The sequence below is a fragment of the Neopelma chrysocephalum genome, unplaced genomic scaffold (assembly GCF_003984885.1).
Source record: "Neopelma chrysocephalum unplaced genomic scaffold, ASM398488v2 Primary Assembly neopelma1_367, whole genome shotgun sequence".
Classification (NCBI taxonomy): Eukaryota; Metazoa; Chordata; class Aves; order Passeriformes; family Pipridae; genus Neopelma; species Neopelma chrysocephalum.
In genome coordinates this window covers 15,731-30,843 of record NW_020898031.1, presented here as the reverse complement: position 1 = coordinate 30,843, position 15,113 = coordinate 15,731, and the positions used below count along the sequence as shown (strand labels likewise).

Sequence of the window (15,113 nt, the reverse complement as noted above, 5' to 3'; positions counted from 1 at the left end):
TCCAGCACTGATTTTATGGGTGACAAGGAGAGGAGGTGAGGCAGAGAGGTCTGCTCTGTGTCTGAGAAAAGAGGCAAAGAGGTCTGGTCTGTGTCTGAGGAACTTCCCTTATCAAAAGGCAGATTGGTGACACTTTTCCTCGATGCAGCTGCCCAGGCATTTCAAAGCCTCTGAAATTTCATTATCTAAGGAGCAGTCCCTGGCTTTGTCGGGGACTTCTGGCTGCTTTACAAAGCAATTCCAGCATTATTATTTGGAACAAAAACATAACAACTACTAATCCTCTGCTTAAATGACCAGTAAGTTCCCCGCAGGCAGCGCTCTGCCAAAACATTTATCCACCTAATTTTATTTCATGTAGTTCCTTTAAATTCGGGTTTAACCTTTTGTGATGGGGGTGGGAGGCACTTCTGTTCAAAAGCACATTGTACAGTCACCTGGGAATGTAATTCCCTGGTTCAGGGCAGGGAGGGGGCTGCTGCTTGTCCACATTAAAAAGGTGTCTTACAGAGCTGTGAAAGGACAAATTTCCTTTCAGGTCACTCGGTGCCTGTTTTTTTGAGGGAGTGTGGCCAGGCAGAAGGGAAAAGCTCAAAGGTAAGTGGAGTCAAACCCCTTTTTGCAGGGGGCAGGACAGGCTTTTCCCAAGCTGGCAGCGTCACCCAGCCACGAGACACTGTTGGCTCATCCTTGCTCATCCTTGGAGCTCCTGAGGCTGTATCCTGGGAAAAACACAACCTCAGCTGAAAACAAACCGGGAGACTTTCCCGGCTTCCAACCGAACAGGACTTGGGGGAGAGGAGGGTGCCAGAAATCTCGAAATGTGTCACTTAGCCTGGAACGGCTTCTTTGGGCTCTCCCTCAGCTTGTTTTTCCCACCACACTCCCACTTTCTTGATTTGAGTGGAACTTTTCGCTGGAAAGCCGGCGCTTCAAAGGGGAGAAGGGAGCGGATCCTGCCTGGGAAATGTTTAACTGAAATATCTCACCACTTGTGAAATGAACGGCGTCGTTTAGGAGCTGTCAAAACAAAACCCTTCCATCTTCCCAGTTTCCTCTTTCTCTTTTTTCTCCCCCCCCTCCCAGTGGAGGGAGGAAAAAAAAAGTAAAATTAAAAAAAATTCCCTGCCTTTGACATGAATTTGTAAATACTTTGTTCCCTGTCCGGGAATGAGATGATCCTTAAGGTCCCTTCCATGATTCTATTTTCTATCACCTCCCCTCCCCAAGGGGAGGTGATAGAAATATAAAATATGAATAATATAAATAATATAAATATGAACATAATATAAAATAATGAAATAATATAAAAATAAAATAATGAATAAAATATAAAATATGGATAAATAATATAAATAATATAAAATATGAATAAAATAAAATATGAATAAAATAAAATAATATAAATGTGAATAAAATATAAACTATTAATAAAATATAAAATATGAATAAAATATAAAATATCACCAAGCCCTGGCCGTGCAAAGGGACCCTGGCTGGGGGGGGGGGGGGTTAGGGTTAGAGGATGAGGTCAGCCGTGTAAAACAGCTGAGGATTCATCCCCTCGAGATTCCCGGGAATCATGGCACGGGCAGCACTTTCTCAGCTCGCCCTTCTTCCCTGTTGCTGTGCGGGAGGAGGAGGAGGAGGAGGAGGCAGAGCAGGGCTGGCAGGAGGGTTGGGATGTGCTGCTGCTGCTGCCATGGGCTCCTGCTCCATCCATGCACAGCGTGAGATAAACAAAGCTGCCTCTGGCCATGTCATGCCTTAAAATAGATGTTCATACATCAGCCTCCCTCTCCAGCGGCGGCGGCAGCGGCGAGACATGGCCGACTGGAGCTGAGCCTGCCCCCGCTCCCAGAAGGAATCCCAGCCCTCGCCAAGGTAGGTTGAGGGGTGGGCGTCCCCTCCCCGCCAGCGCTGTCTGTCTGTCTGTGTCTGTCTGTGTCTGTCTGTCTGCCCAGGGTGAGCCCCCTCCCTGCCAGCCTGGCACGGGGGGGATTCTGGAGCTGCCACGGGGGGAGCGGGGAGTGACCCCTTCTTTGCAGAGGGGGTACATCCCGTGCCTGGGGGGAATTTGGGTGCCCTGAGCGCTGGGGGAGCTGCTGCCAGCCCCAGGATGTGGGGCAGTGTCCCTGGGACCCCTCGGGGGGCTGGCGTGGGGCTGGGCAGGGGGTGGGATGCTGGAGGCAGCTTTGGGGCCCGGGAAAGGTGTGGATTGATGGTTTTCCAGCTGTGGCAGGAAGAGGGGCTGCAGCTCCTCCAGCTCCAGCCTTCCTGCGTGGTTCAGTGGCTTTTCCAGACCCCCCTGCTGCCTGTCTCTCGGCACTGGTGACATGTGGCTGTGCTGCAGCCAAGGTCACCCAAGGTTTGAGGGCCCTGCCCGGTGCCTTTCCCTGGGTGGGCTTTGCCAAGTCTGAATTCCCGGCGTGGAAGAGTCAAAACGTGCTCAGAGCAGGGCAAGATCTGGGTGTGTGCTGTGCTGGGGGCCAGGGACGAGCAGTTTGGCAGCTCCCCGGGGTCTGGAGTGCCCCCCTGGAATGGGGAGTGGGGAGGGAGATGTCCCTGAGTCTCCTCCGAGCTCCCCGGTGTCCTTGCAATGCTTTTCTCCTCACGTTGCCAAGGAATGGCTGGAGGCTCCTTCCTTCTGCTCCGCTGGCTGGAGCCTCGGGCAGCACATCCCAGCAGAGGGACAGAGGGAAGGGCTCTGCCCCAGCCTGGGCAGCCCAAGGTCGTTGTGTCCCCCTCTCCAGCCCCAGGGACAACCGGCCGGGGCTGGGCTGGGCTGGGGGGCGGGAGGGGAGACTCTTTGGGCACCCCCCGGGGTGGGAGTGATGGGAGAAAGGGAATTGATTCCCGTGGGAGGGATTGTAAATGAGGCAGCAGCAAAAAAAGGCCCCTCTGACCACATCTGGCCCAGGGACTGTGACCTCCCCGGGGTTGGGTTCCTGCAGATGTGTGACAAACATCCCAGCGATCCCAGGGAGCAGAGCTGTTGTGTCCTAGAGGAGCTGCCGTGTGAAACGAGCCCTCTCATCCCCCGGAGTTAACTCTTCCCAGCCCAGCCCAGCCCTGGCTGTGCGGGTGCAGCAGCAGCAGTGCTGTGCACGGAGGGGTTAATCCTTCCTCTCCCTCCCCGGAGGGCTCTGCAGGAGCCTGGGTCCTGGCCAGGCTGCCTGGTGCCATATGGAATCCTCCACCTGTCTGGGGCTTTCTCCTCCCCAGCCCTGGTGTTTTGCCCAGACCTGGCTGCCTTTCCTCGCCTCTTGAGCGCAGGTTTGGCAGCACCAGCCCCGGGCTGGCACTGCCCCAGGGCCCAGGAGGAAGGTGGTCCTGTGCAGAGCATCTCCTGCCAACGTGGCCTCGGCCCAAAGTCGTGGGGCTGGACTGAAAGCTCAGCCTGTGGAGGCTCAGCAGTCTGGCTGCCTCGCCAGCCCTGGCAGCATCAACTTCTTCCCAGCAGTTTTCCTTCTTGGAAGGGATGCAGGGGATGCTCGGCCTCACGCTGGGAAGCAGCGGGGGGCTGACCTGACATGGGGAGGGTGACAACTGGCTGCTTTGGGCCACTATTTCTACAAAAGGGATGGAGTGAGAGGTCTCCAACTAGAGCACCAGGATCCTTTTGGTTGGAAAAGCCCTCCCAGCCCATCAGTCCACCCTGTGCCCCATCCCCACTGAGTGCCAGGACCAGGCCTTCCCTGGGCACCTCCAGGGGTGGGGACTTCAAACCTCCCTGGGCAATTCCAATGTTTAACCAACCCTTTCCAGGAAGAAATTCCTCCTGATGTCCAACCTGACCCTCCCCTGGCACAGCTCGAGGCCGTTCCCTCTCCTCCTGTCCCTTGTTCCCTGGGAGCTCCCCCCTCCTGTCAGGGAGTTGCAGAGCCAGAAGGTCCCCCCTGAGCCTCCTTTTCTCCAGGCTGAGCCCCCCCAGCTCCCTCAGCTGCTCCTGCTGCTCCAGCCCCTTCCCTGGACACGCTCCAGCCCCTCAGTGTCTCCCTGGCACCGCGGGGCCACTTCTCCTCACGGCGTCTCCCCTTCTTCCCTGGCAGGACCGTGGGTGGCAGCGGCAGCAGAAGTGACCTCCGGGCCCCGCTGCGGCCTCCTCGCCCCCACAGTTATGCCGGGTGGGTCTCGGCAGCTCCCATGGCCTTCCTGTCCAGGTTCTACAGGGCCAGCAGCAGGTCCCCGAGCCGGGCCCCGCGGGAGGAGCGCGGGGGACACCCCATCCTCAGCGTCTTCGAGCTGGAGAGGCTCCTGTACACGGGCAAGACGGCCTGTAACCACGCTGATGAGGTGTGGCCAGGACTCTACCTGGGAGACCAGTATGTAATGGGGACGGGACGGGGACTGGGGGGGACAGGGCTGCTCTGGGGAAATCTTGGGAGGGGGAAGAGGAGGATGTGGTGGGCGTGGAACACCGGGAGAAAGGAAGGAGGACTTGGAAGTCCTTCCCAGCAGGGCTGTGAAGAGTTTACAGGATCAAAGAATAGGCTGAGCTGGGAGGGACCCACGAGGATCATCCAGTCCAACTCCCTGCCCTGCACAGCCCCATCCCCAAGAGTCCCACCCTGTGCCCCAGAGGATCATCCAAACCCTCCTGGAGCTCTGGCAGCCTTGGGGCTGTGCCCACTGCCCTGGGGAGCCTGGGCAGTGCCCAACCAGCCTCTGGGGGAAGAACCTTTTCCTGAGATCCAACCTGACCCTGCCCTGACACAGCTCCAGCCATTCCCTGGGTCTATCCCAGGAGCTCAGTGCCTGCCCCTCTTCTTCCCCTCCCCGGGAAGGTGCATCCTGCTGCTGTGGTGGGGTGGGCAGAGGTCAGGGACTTAAAACTCGAGAATCTTCAGGACCTGGCATTGTTCCTCTGCTCCCACCTCCCTCGGGCGGGAATGCTGGTGCGGGACAGCCTTTGGGAACTCGTGAGGGGTCTGAGCCGTGCCCTGTGCCCCTCCCCGTGCAGGGATATAGCTTCCAACCGGCGGGAGCTGGCCCAGCTGCGCATCACCCACGTGCTCAACGCCTCCCACAGCAAGTGGAGGGGGGGGGCCGAGTACTACGAGGGCACCGGGATCCGCTACCTGGGCATCGAGGCCCACGACTCGCCCTCCTTCGACATGAGCCCCTACTTCTACCCCGCCGCCGACTTCATCCACCAGGCCCTGAACGAAGGTCCGTGGGCAGGGGTTCTGTGGGGAGCAGCGGTGGGAAGGGAGGCAAGGAGAGGCTGGGTTGACACCCCCTTGGCTCACCACCCCGGGAAGCAGTGGGGTTTGTGGGGTGGTGCTTCCCGCACAGAGGGAACAGGGTGGGTGGGTGACCCCGGGGCTGGTAACAGCAGGGCAGTGGGTTTGACCCCTGTGTGGGCCACTCAATGAAGAGCTGGGCTCAGTGATCCCTGGGGCTCCCTCCCAACCTGGAACATCGTGGGGCTCTGTGAGAGCTCTGCCCCCCAGGTCACAGCCCCAGCCCGTGTCCCATGTCCCCAGCCATGGCTGAGCCTGTTCAGCCTGGTTTGGTTCAGCCTGGTTTGGTTCAGTCTGGTTTGGTTCAGTCTGGTTTGGTTCAGTCTGGTTTGGTTCAGCCTAGTTTGATTCAGCCTGGTTTGGTTCAGCCTGGTTTGGGACACCACAACTGGCTGATGCCCTTTGCCACCCCACAACTGGGTGCTGCTCCCCTGAGCCCCCCCAGCCCCGGGTGCTCCGTGGGCCCTCGGGCGGGTTCTCGGTTGGGACCCGTGTCGTGCCCTGACCCAGCGCCCGTGTTTGCCCCCCAGGGAGGATCCTCGTGCACTGCGCTGTGGGGGTGAGCAGGTCGGCCACCTTGGTCCTCGCCTACCTCATGATCCGCCACCACATGCCCCTCGTAGAAGCCATAAAGACGGTCAAGGACCACCGTGGCATCATCCCCAACCGCGGCTTCCTGCGCCAGCTGGTGGCCCTGGACAATGCCCTGAGGCTGAAGAGGAGCTCCTGAAGGAGGAGGAGGAGGAGGAGGAGGAGGGGGGGGTGCTGTGGTGGGAGCAGTGCCCACCCCGTGCCCGCTGAGCTCAGACCAGGCTCTTTCTCACTCAGCAGCTCGTGGGTCAGCTCAGCCCAGGGGGTGCCCAGCCCTGCCAGCCATTCCCAGTGGTCCGGCACAGACCCTCCCCCTGCAATCCTGCCACCCAGGCAGGCCCGACCAGAGCCTCCCTCCCAGCCTGCTCACTCCAGGATGCCTCTGGAGGGACTTGATCCCACCTCACAGGTCACTCCATCCCCGTGGGCTCCAGGTTCTCCCTCCTGGCAGATGCGTTTGCCGAGCCGGCCCCGTCCCTCCCTCGCAGGACACCGAAGCTCTGTGTGTCCCCTGTCGTGTCCCCCCGTGTGCTCTCGGTGTGTGTAGCCTCGTGAACCAGGCCTGGTGTGTGGGCTCAGCCCCTCGTCCCTGTGTTTGGGTGTTCTCCGTGCCTCATGTCAACCCATGAAAATAAAGCCACTGCTAAGGAAAAATCCGGCCCCCCCTTTGCTTTGGGACGGCTCCGGCTGGGACCTGTCATGGGAGTGGGTGGCAGAGCATCACCCCAGATCCTCATCCAGGGGTCAAAAGCAAGCCCCCACAGTGCTGGGCATCCCCACTCCTTCTTCTGCAGCAGTGGGGACAGAGGGGGGCTCCTGGTGGGCAGCAGAGCTGGGCTGGCACTCCCAGGGGCTCCATCCAGCACCGAGCTCCAGTCAGGCCTGCAACAAACCCCCTCCCCGAGTGCTGGGCCGAGCCCAGGAGGGTGGCCAAGGCCAGGAGCGGGTGTCTGTGTGGCAGGGGCGGCCCCAGGGTGCCCCACAGGCTCCCAGCACTCATTGTCCTCCCGCTCTTATTATAGCTCCATTCTTCCCGCGCTTCCGGAGGGCGCCCGGAGCTGTGCTGGGATCCTGTAAACACGCAGGGAGAGGAGCCCCGTGGTCACCAGCCACCTGCAGGGGCCACAGCTCACGGGGAGATGCTGGTCATAAAGTGATTTAGGTTGGAAAAGACCTCTGAGATCAAGTGCAGCCATCCCCCAGCACTGCCAAGGCCACCACTGACCCACGTGCCCAAGTGCCAGGTCTCTCTGTTAAATCCCTCCAGGGATGGGCATCCACCACTGCCCTGGGCAGCTGTGCCAGGGCTGGACAACCTTTTCCATGGATATCCAGCCTGTGACATCCCAAACCTGAGACTGGGAGCCTCCAGGAGCATGGTGCCCTGTGGGGGGGGTTCTCCAAAGGGCTGGTCCGTGCCCGAGGACGGGCTGGGCACCAGCCAGGTGGCATTTGAGGCAGGTAATCCCCACCTGGATCACGAGTGGGAGCGCTGCTGCTGCCCGAGGATGGGGCACAGAGGATGGGCCAGGATTTGTTTCGTGGGACACTCGCCATGGGATGCTCAGGGCGGGGACACCCCAGGATGCTCAGGGACACCCATGGGATGAGCTGGGACACTCGTGGGATGTGCAGGGACCCGTGGGATGGGCTGGGACACCCGTGGGATGCTCAGGGCAGGGACACCCCGGGATACTCAGGGACACCTCGGGATGCTCAGGGCTGGGATCCCCGTGGGATGCTCAGGACAGGGACCCCCGTGTGCGTGTCCGGTGCCCCGGGGACACCCCGCCCGTGCCATCCCCGGGTCCCGGCGCTGCCGGCGCGGCGGGGGCGGTCCGGGGGCGGCTCCGGGGGGGCTGCCGGGGCCGGGGCGGGGTTTTGCGGGCACGGCCGCTCCCGGCCATGGCCCGGCCGAGCCTCCCCGGCCCCGCGGAACGGCTGCCGGATGCCTCCGTTCCAGTGGTGCCACGGTGAGAGCGGGGACGATGGGGAGGGTCGGGGGTGGGGGCGATGGTGAGGGGGAGCCGCTCCCCTCCCTCTTGCCCGGGAATGGGGGGGGATGCGGGCTGTGGGTCGGGGGCAGCGGGGCATCCCCGGCCGCTCCGGGCGGGGATGGGCGCACGGACCCCGCTCCGAGGGCTCCCGGGGTCCCGGTGCCACCGTTCTGCTCCCGGAGCAGCGAGTCCTGCTCGGTTCCCAGGGATAAAGCCGGTGGCGAAATGGATTTGCCACTTTTTCGCTGGTTGCACTGACGAAAAAGAAAACAACAAAACAACCAAAAACCAAAAGCCCCCAACCCCCTTCTTTATGTGTCCGCAAAAGTGGAATAAACTCATTTTTAGCCCTCCCTCCCCCCTCCCCGGCTCCTCACGCTCCGTGTCGGCCGTAAGAAGTTCTCAGGAACGCGGAGCTGAGTCTGCACATGCGAGGGAGGGTTTCGGTTTGAACGAGAAGTGGTTTGTTTTTACGGCTGAAGTAGCCGAGAAGCCGCGCCGGGAATTCCACCATCAAAGCCCTGCCCGAGCAACAAAAGGACCGGGCTCAAAAGGACCGGGCTGTTTTAATTTACGGGAAAGGGTTACAGCCTCTGAAGCTTAAAAATAGGATGCACCCGGTGGCTTCCTCCCCTGTAACACATCCCTGGGGTGCTCGTGGGGGACGAGGGGTCCCACGGGGAGTTCCCCGGCACACGTGGGAGGGGGTGGGTGCCACGAAAAGCTCCACAGCGGCTCCCGGCGCGGCTCTGTGTCGAAAGAAACACCCTGAATAAGAGGAGCTTTGCTTTCAGAGCCTCTGGGGAGCACCAGGGACAGAGCCCACCCTTGTTCAGGGGCCGGGGCGTGGGCTGAGGGCACCCGGCTCGGGCTCCTTGGCAGATATTCAGTAATTCAGCAGGGCCCTGTGCTGTCGAGGACCTTTACAGAGCTGGGGGCTGTTGGTGGGAAGAAGAAGTCCGAGACCCACAGAAGAAATCACATTTTCAGCCTAAATAGGTTTATTCAAACCATCCCCACGGCCCGAGGGCCGAGCTGCTGCCTCGGAATCTCAGCTCCTCCTTTGCACCACAGCTTCTCCTCCTGTTGCTCAGCTGTGGTTCAGGACTCCACAGTCCAGGGGACACCATTTGGAGGGGAGCTGGTTGTCCCCCAAAGAGCTACTTGGCTTAGGGGCAGCTTTTGCAGGAAACCCCTTCCAGCAAAAATTATGTGGAAGCTGCATTCAATTTTCTGATGCAGAGCCCCACAGCCTTTGTGTGGGAGGAGAAAGAATGGTTTTATTTAATGACCTGCTGAGTTTTCCATTTGTTTCATTGAACAAGAATTGGGGTGAGGGAGAAGCCCCTGCTCAGCAAAAACCCTGAGCCTGCCCAGCCTGGGTGGAAACTTGTGTCTGTCCTCACTTGAAATGCTCCAAAACGTGGTGTTTGAGGGGCCAAAGCTTTGGCAGTTTGTGTGAGAAATACTTTGCTGGCTGAACAAAGCACCTTCCTGAGCATCCTTTGTGCAGGAGGAGAGTCCAGAAAGTCCCCAGGTGTCCGTGGGCACTTCCACACGTGTCAGCTGATCCTTCTTTTCTCATTTATTTTTTTCCAACTAAATAACTGCTCCGGTCTTTGGGAGTTCTGGTTCTGGGAGACTTGAGCTGGTGACATGGGTTTGGTGCTCATCAGCTCTTAATTTCGTGTCATTTGAGCCCGGATTTGATCCATTTCCCTTGGACTAAAAATACGGGCGCCTTTGTCAGGCCAAGGGGTTTGTGATAATCAAAACCACCCAGGCACCCCCCAGGCTCTGCTGGAGGGGAGGGATGGGGGGGAAGGGATGGGGGGGAAGGGGTGGGAGGGCCTCGCTTTTTGGGGATGCTGAGCTCAGCAGCTCCAGGGCTCGCCCTGGCAGGGCCATCCCATGAAGGAACTTCCCTGGGGCCACTTTTTGGCCTCACAGCCCGGAGCTCATGAATTCCTGGATGCCCCGTTTAACAGGAATGACCCTGCTGAGCTGGTGAGTCCACAATTAGCTGTGTTGTGGCTGGCAGGGACGTGTCAGTTCCTCTCTGCTTCCCTTACCCCGGAGTTGCTCCAGCACCTCGTGTTCCACCTTGGGCTTCCCCTGCTGACCCTCTCCCAGCACTCAGGGGGCTTTTCCTCGTGGATGTGTCACCCTGGGGGGATTTTGGGTGTTTTCTCGTGGAGCAGCGCTCAGGGAGCAACTCTGGGGTCGGGGAATGGGATTTCTGCCCCATGGGGTAGGAGGGAGGGACGGCCCTGTGCAGAGGAGGGGGGCTGGGGGTGCTGGTTGGGGTCGTGCGCTGGGTTTGGAGCCCCTCAGACGAGCACAGAGGGGAGAGTTTGTGTCTCTTGGGGTTGTCCTTCCCATCCCACCTGATACTTCTCCTGGAAAACCTGCAGGATGCACATCCCAGCTTTCCCTGCTCTCTGGGGAGCTGGTTCTCCTCCCGCTATCCCTGACTTTCCAAGGGCTTTCCCATCCCAATTCTTCTCCCACTATCCCTGACAGGGATTTTCCCACCCCAATTCTCCTCCTGCCATCCCAGACAAGGGCTTTCCCATCCCAGTTCTCCTCCTACTCTCCTGACAGGAGCTTTCCCATCCCAGTTCTCCTCCTACTCTCCTGACAGGAGCTTTCCCATCCCAATTCTCCTCCTGCTCTCCTGACAGGGCTTTTCCAGCTTGTCACAGGTGGCCACCAGCAGGTCCAGGCCATGCCCTGCTGGCTGTCAGCCCCTCTCCCCTCTCCAGGCTCTGCCTTTGGGACCCTTCCTGTCCCCACTCCTGTGGCACAGAGGCTGGTGCTCCTCAGCAGCTCCTGGGAATGGCCTGGAACACCCATGGGAAGGGTTATTGTTTCACTGTGGCCATTATTATTACCACAACCCACCTCCCTCTGCCCAGCCTGGAGCAGGGGCTTCCTCCATCCACCCCTGTCCCACCTCCAGGTGCACCAGCATTACCTCATGTCCTTGCTCAGTGGTTTTTTTTTTTATTTCCAGAGCTGTATATGCTTTGTTTTGGTTTGTTTGGGATTTTTTTTTTTTTTTGGAGCATTTCTCAAATCATTTCCAGCGAGGAAACAGCAAAAAATAATGAAACCTTTCCTATTGTCTTTTCCTGCACCTGGTGGTCTCGGGAGCAGGAGGTCGGGAGAGAGGGGGACCCAGCAAACAAATCCTGCATTTCCCACCCTGGGCACGAGGTGGATGATGGATTGTTTGTGGTGATGACAAGTGGCTCTGCCCTCTGGGGCAGGAAAACCCCCTTTCCTACAGTGCAGGCTCCCCTCTGGTGCTGCTCCAGAGGCAGGTGGAGGAGGTTTTTGAGGAGGAGGAGGGTGCTGAGAGGGAGGAAGGGGCTGGGGGAGCTGCTCTGTGAGGCACAGAGGGAGCTCCTCTCCTTCTGAAGTCCTGTCTGAGTGAGAGCTGAGGAGAAATCAGAGCTCCAGCTCTTGGGGGAGCACGATCTGAGACATATTCAGGGCTTGGGGTCTCTGTGCCTCAGTTCCCCTCAGTTCAGTGGGACCCTCCCGCTGTCACCAGCCCTGTGTGACACTCACATGTCCCCTGAGGTGTCCTGGGCATCAGGGAGGGACTGGCACCTGTGGTTTTGCTGGGAAAGGGGGTTGGATCAGTGTCCCCAGCACTGAGGACAAACCAGCTCTTGCTTCTGCTGCTCCCACAGTGCAGTGACAGACACCAACTGTTCTTGTTTTTCAAGCTGGGGTGGTTTTTTTCTCTCTCTGTCCTTCCCTAAATCCCCTTCCAGCCTCCATGTGTTCCTCTGGAGATGAAAGCACGGGGCCTCCTCGCCTCCCAGCCGCCTGCTTTGTGCCTGGGGTACATTTGTGCTGCTGGAGGAGGGTCTGGTGGCTGTGGAAATGCAGCTGCTGGTGCCTCACTGAGCTGCTCTGAGGGGCTGCTGCTCTTCCAGGGGGGATCTCACAGATTTCACAGGATCACAGCTCACGGGACAATGTCCTGGCGTTGGTTTCTGCCCGCTTTGCAAACTCCAGAGGGGACAGAGCCAGCCCAGGCTCTCCCTGCTCTCACAGCACATCATCCTCGCCTCCTTTCCCCCTTTTTCCACCCTCAAGATTGACTTTTCTGCTCCCCTCCCAGGGTGCTCCTGCAGCCTGGGGCTGGTTTACCCCAGTAAACCCTGCACGATGCCGCCCCTCACCTTCCAGGACCTGCCCCTGAACATCTACATGGTCATTTTCGGCACCGGCATCTTCATCTTCGTGCTCAGCCTCATCTTCTGCTGCTACTTCATCAGGTGAGCTGGGGGGCTGTGGTGTGGGGTGGGTGGGCAGCCCTGGGGCATCCCCAGCCTTGTTCTGTCCTGGAACACGGGGACAAGCCCCCGCTGGGATCGTGGTCCCCGCAGCTCCAGGAGCAGGGCAGGAAGCGCAGGAAGGGGCTCTTGTTTTCCAGGGAACTGCAGGAGGGACACATTGTGTCGGGCAGGGAGAGGGAGGATGTGCCTTTACATCGCTCCCTGCTCGGGGAAGGGCTATTTTTAACCCCAAAGCCGGGGCAGCTGCTGCTGTTCCCGGCTGGCTCAGCCCTGCCCTGCGGGATGTCCCGGCTCTCCCCCATGTCCCCTGCATCCCCCATAAGTTTTTTGGGGCTCAGTGTCTCGCTGAGAGTAGAAGCTCTGCTGCAAATTGCCCCTTCTTCCCTGGGTTTCTGTGCCAGGCAGTTTTCCCGACCCAAGGTCACGGCAGGGCCGGGAGCTGCCGGCTGGAAATCCAGCGCTTCCTGCGCCGTGAACGACTTCCTAAGGCAAACAATGGGGGCTGCCAGCCCTTGTTGCTCCCCACTGCCTGTTCCTGCCCTGCGGGAGCAGCTTGGGCTGGCCCTGCCCACGGCCCAAAGGCAGCCCCAGAGCTGCTGATCCCCAAATCCCGGCCGGGAAGGGCGTGCTCCCCGGATTCCCTGTGCCCCTGGAATGTTCCTGGCCACGCTCACGGTGCCTTTCTCTCCCCCTCTGCAGCAAACTGCGGCACCAGGCGCAGAGCGAGCGCTTCGGCTACAAGGAGGTAACGCCCGGGGCTGCCCCTGGGGGGGTTTGGGGTGGGCAGGGGGGGACACGGCAGGGCCTGAGGCTGCTCGTCCCAGGAGGGCACCTTCCAAAGGGGTGGGATGGGACAGCCTGCCCAGAAGCACCCCCAGGGCTCATCCTGCCCCTGCCCGGCCCCGTTTGGCTCCTGCCGGGGCGGGATCCTCCTTCCCGGTGTTCAACCCTCTCCCTCCTTTCCTCCCTCAGGTGGTTTTGAAGGGCGATGCCCGGAGGCTGAACGTGCACGGGGTGAGCAGGGCTGCCCCTCTGGCTCGGGAGGGATTTGGGGTTCACAGGGATAACGCTGAGGACGCTTCCCATCTGCTCCGGGGGGGGCTGAGGGCGGCTCAGGAGCAGATGGGGAGGGTGGGACAGGGATGTGATGTGTGGATGTGCTGGGACTGGGATGGGATGGGATGGGATGGGATGGGATGAGTGGATGTGCTGGGACTGGGATGGGATGAGATGTTTGGGATGTGATGTGGGGATGTGCTGGGATTGGGATGGGATGTGCTGGGATTGGGATGGGATGGGATGGGATAGGATGGGATGGGATGTTTGGGATGTGATGTGGGGATGTGCTGGGACTGGGATGGGATGGGATGTGGGGCTGGGATGGGATGGGATGTTTGGGATGTGATGTGTGGATGTGCTGGGATTGGGATGGGATGGGATGTTTGGGATGTGATGTGTGGATGTGCTGGCACCACAAGGCTGGGGGGCTGGGAGGGAATCCCCCTCCCCGGAGGCGGTTTGGGAACTGGGCTGAGCTCCCAGCTGGAAATGCCAGGATTTCCCCAGCCGTTCACACCCGCCCTCCCCGTCGGTGTCACCTCCCACAGCAGACCTGCGCCGTGTGCCTGGAGGATTTCAGGGCGAAGGAGGAGCTGGGGGTGCTGCCGTGCCAGCACGCCTTCCACAGGAAGTGAGTGGGGGTTCGGGAAAGGGGGGAATTCCCCCGGCAGGGCTGGAATTCCACCGTGTCCCCGCCCGCAGGTGCCTGGTGAAGTGGCTGGAGGTGCGCTGCGTGTGCCCCATGTGCAACAAGCCCATGGCTGCTCCGGCACAGCCCCGCGCTGGCATCGGGACCCTCCTGGACGAGCTGGTGTGAGCCAGTCCTGCTCCAGACCGGCCTCATCCCGTGGGATGCGTCGTGGGATTGTGGGATCGCAGCTCCACACACGCAGCATTGCCCCCCCTGGGGCCGCACGGCTCATCCCGAATCTCCCAGCTGGGGTTTTTAACTGGGGGGGTCGTGGCTCTGGTTGGGGTTTTGCATTGTCCCCCCTGTCCACACAGAGCCGGGACCGCCCTGTGGGGAGCTGAGCCCTCCACAGGGTCGGGGAGGGGGATGTCGTGTCCTCCCCCCACCCCAACTTTGCTGCACAGAGTATTTTTGTACCTGTTCCCCCCCACACACACACCCTTCGGGGGGCGTGGAGGGAATGTACAGTTTTGTGTAAAAAATTATTAAATGGTGATTTCTCAGCCGGTCTGAGCTGTGGGGGCTGTGGGGCCGTTTGGGGGGAGTCAGGGGGGGATGCTGAGACACTTCAGGGGGGCCCAAGAAAGCTCAAGGGGTGGGCCGAGGACCCGCAGGAGCCACAGGGGCATTTTGGGGGACCCCAAAAAAAAGCCCATGGGGGGATGCTGAGACACCCCCCCCCCCCCAGTGCCACAGGGGGCATAAGCACAGCCCACAAGCTGAGCCCCCCTCCCCTGCCCCCCAAGTTTGCCCATTTCCACTGGTTCTTGACACCTCTATGTGGTGATGACATCAGCAGTGACATCACAGGGACCCCCCAGCACCCCCTTCAATTTGCCCCATTTCCACTGATTTTTGACATCTCCAAGCTTTGACCACGCCAGCAATGACGTCATTGCCGCCCCCCGTTTCCTGTATTACTATTTTTAACATTACCATTGTAAATATGACGTCATTGCTGACGTCAGGACCCCCCGGCCGTCAGAAGGGACTGTGCGATGTCGTAACTGAGGGCGCACACGTCACGCAGGCGCGTGTCCATCCCATTCATCATGGTTATGAACCGGAAGGATCGGGCGCGGGTTTCCCGCGCTCAGACCTACCGCCGCACCACTTCTATCAAAGTCAGGGCGACCTCAAGGTCTGTAGTTCTCCCCTCGCACCGACACAGTGTGCTCCGCGCCACCGATCTGTCCCCTCGTATCCCCCCGTT

At 59.9% G+C, this 15,113-nt stretch overlaps 2 protein-coding genes and 1 non-coding gene across 4 annotated transcripts; 2 read left to right on the top strand and 1 right to left on the bottom strand.

Moving 5' to 3' along the window:
- The first annotated feature begins 1,776 nt into the window (after positions 1-1,776).
- Positions 1,777-6,491, top strand: DUSP26 (dual specificity phosphatase 26). The gene is given in 6 exon segments (XM_027706340.1): positions 1,777-1,794; positions 1,797-1,841; positions 1,844-1,884; positions 4,053-4,325; positions 4,964-5,172; positions 5,777-6,491. Coding segments are annotated over 6 exon segments (786 nt in total). The 3' UTR covers positions 5,977-6,491.
- Positions 6,492-7,736: 1,245 nt separating this feature from the next.
- RNF122 (ring finger protein 122) lies at positions 7,737-14,385 on the top strand. 2 transcript variants are annotated; one of them, XM_027706341.1, is made up of 6 exons: positions 7,737-7,810; positions 11,973-12,129; positions 12,850-12,895; positions 13,123-13,164; positions 13,758-13,840; positions 13,912-14,385. In XM_027706341.1, the coding sequence occupies exons 1-6, from the start codon at positions 7,786-7,788 to the stop codon at positions 14,024-14,026; spliced, it is 468 nt and encodes a 155-aa protein (XP_027562142.1). In that variant the 5' UTR covers positions 7,737-7,785; the 3' UTR covers positions 14,027-14,385. The 2 variants fall into 2 exon arrangements, with proteins under 2 accessions (XP_027562142.1, XP_027562143.1); XM_027706342.1 differs by having other exon boundaries at positions 7,743-7,810; positions 13,761-13,840.
- A 494-nt stretch (positions 14,386-14,879) lies between these two features.
- LOC113978993 lies at positions 14,880-14,973 on the bottom strand. Its single transcript, XR_003537692.1, has one exon. It is a non-coding gene; the product is annotated as a small nucleolar RNA U13 (small nucleolar RNA).
- Between the last annotated feature and the right edge of the window lie 140 nt (positions 14,974-15,113).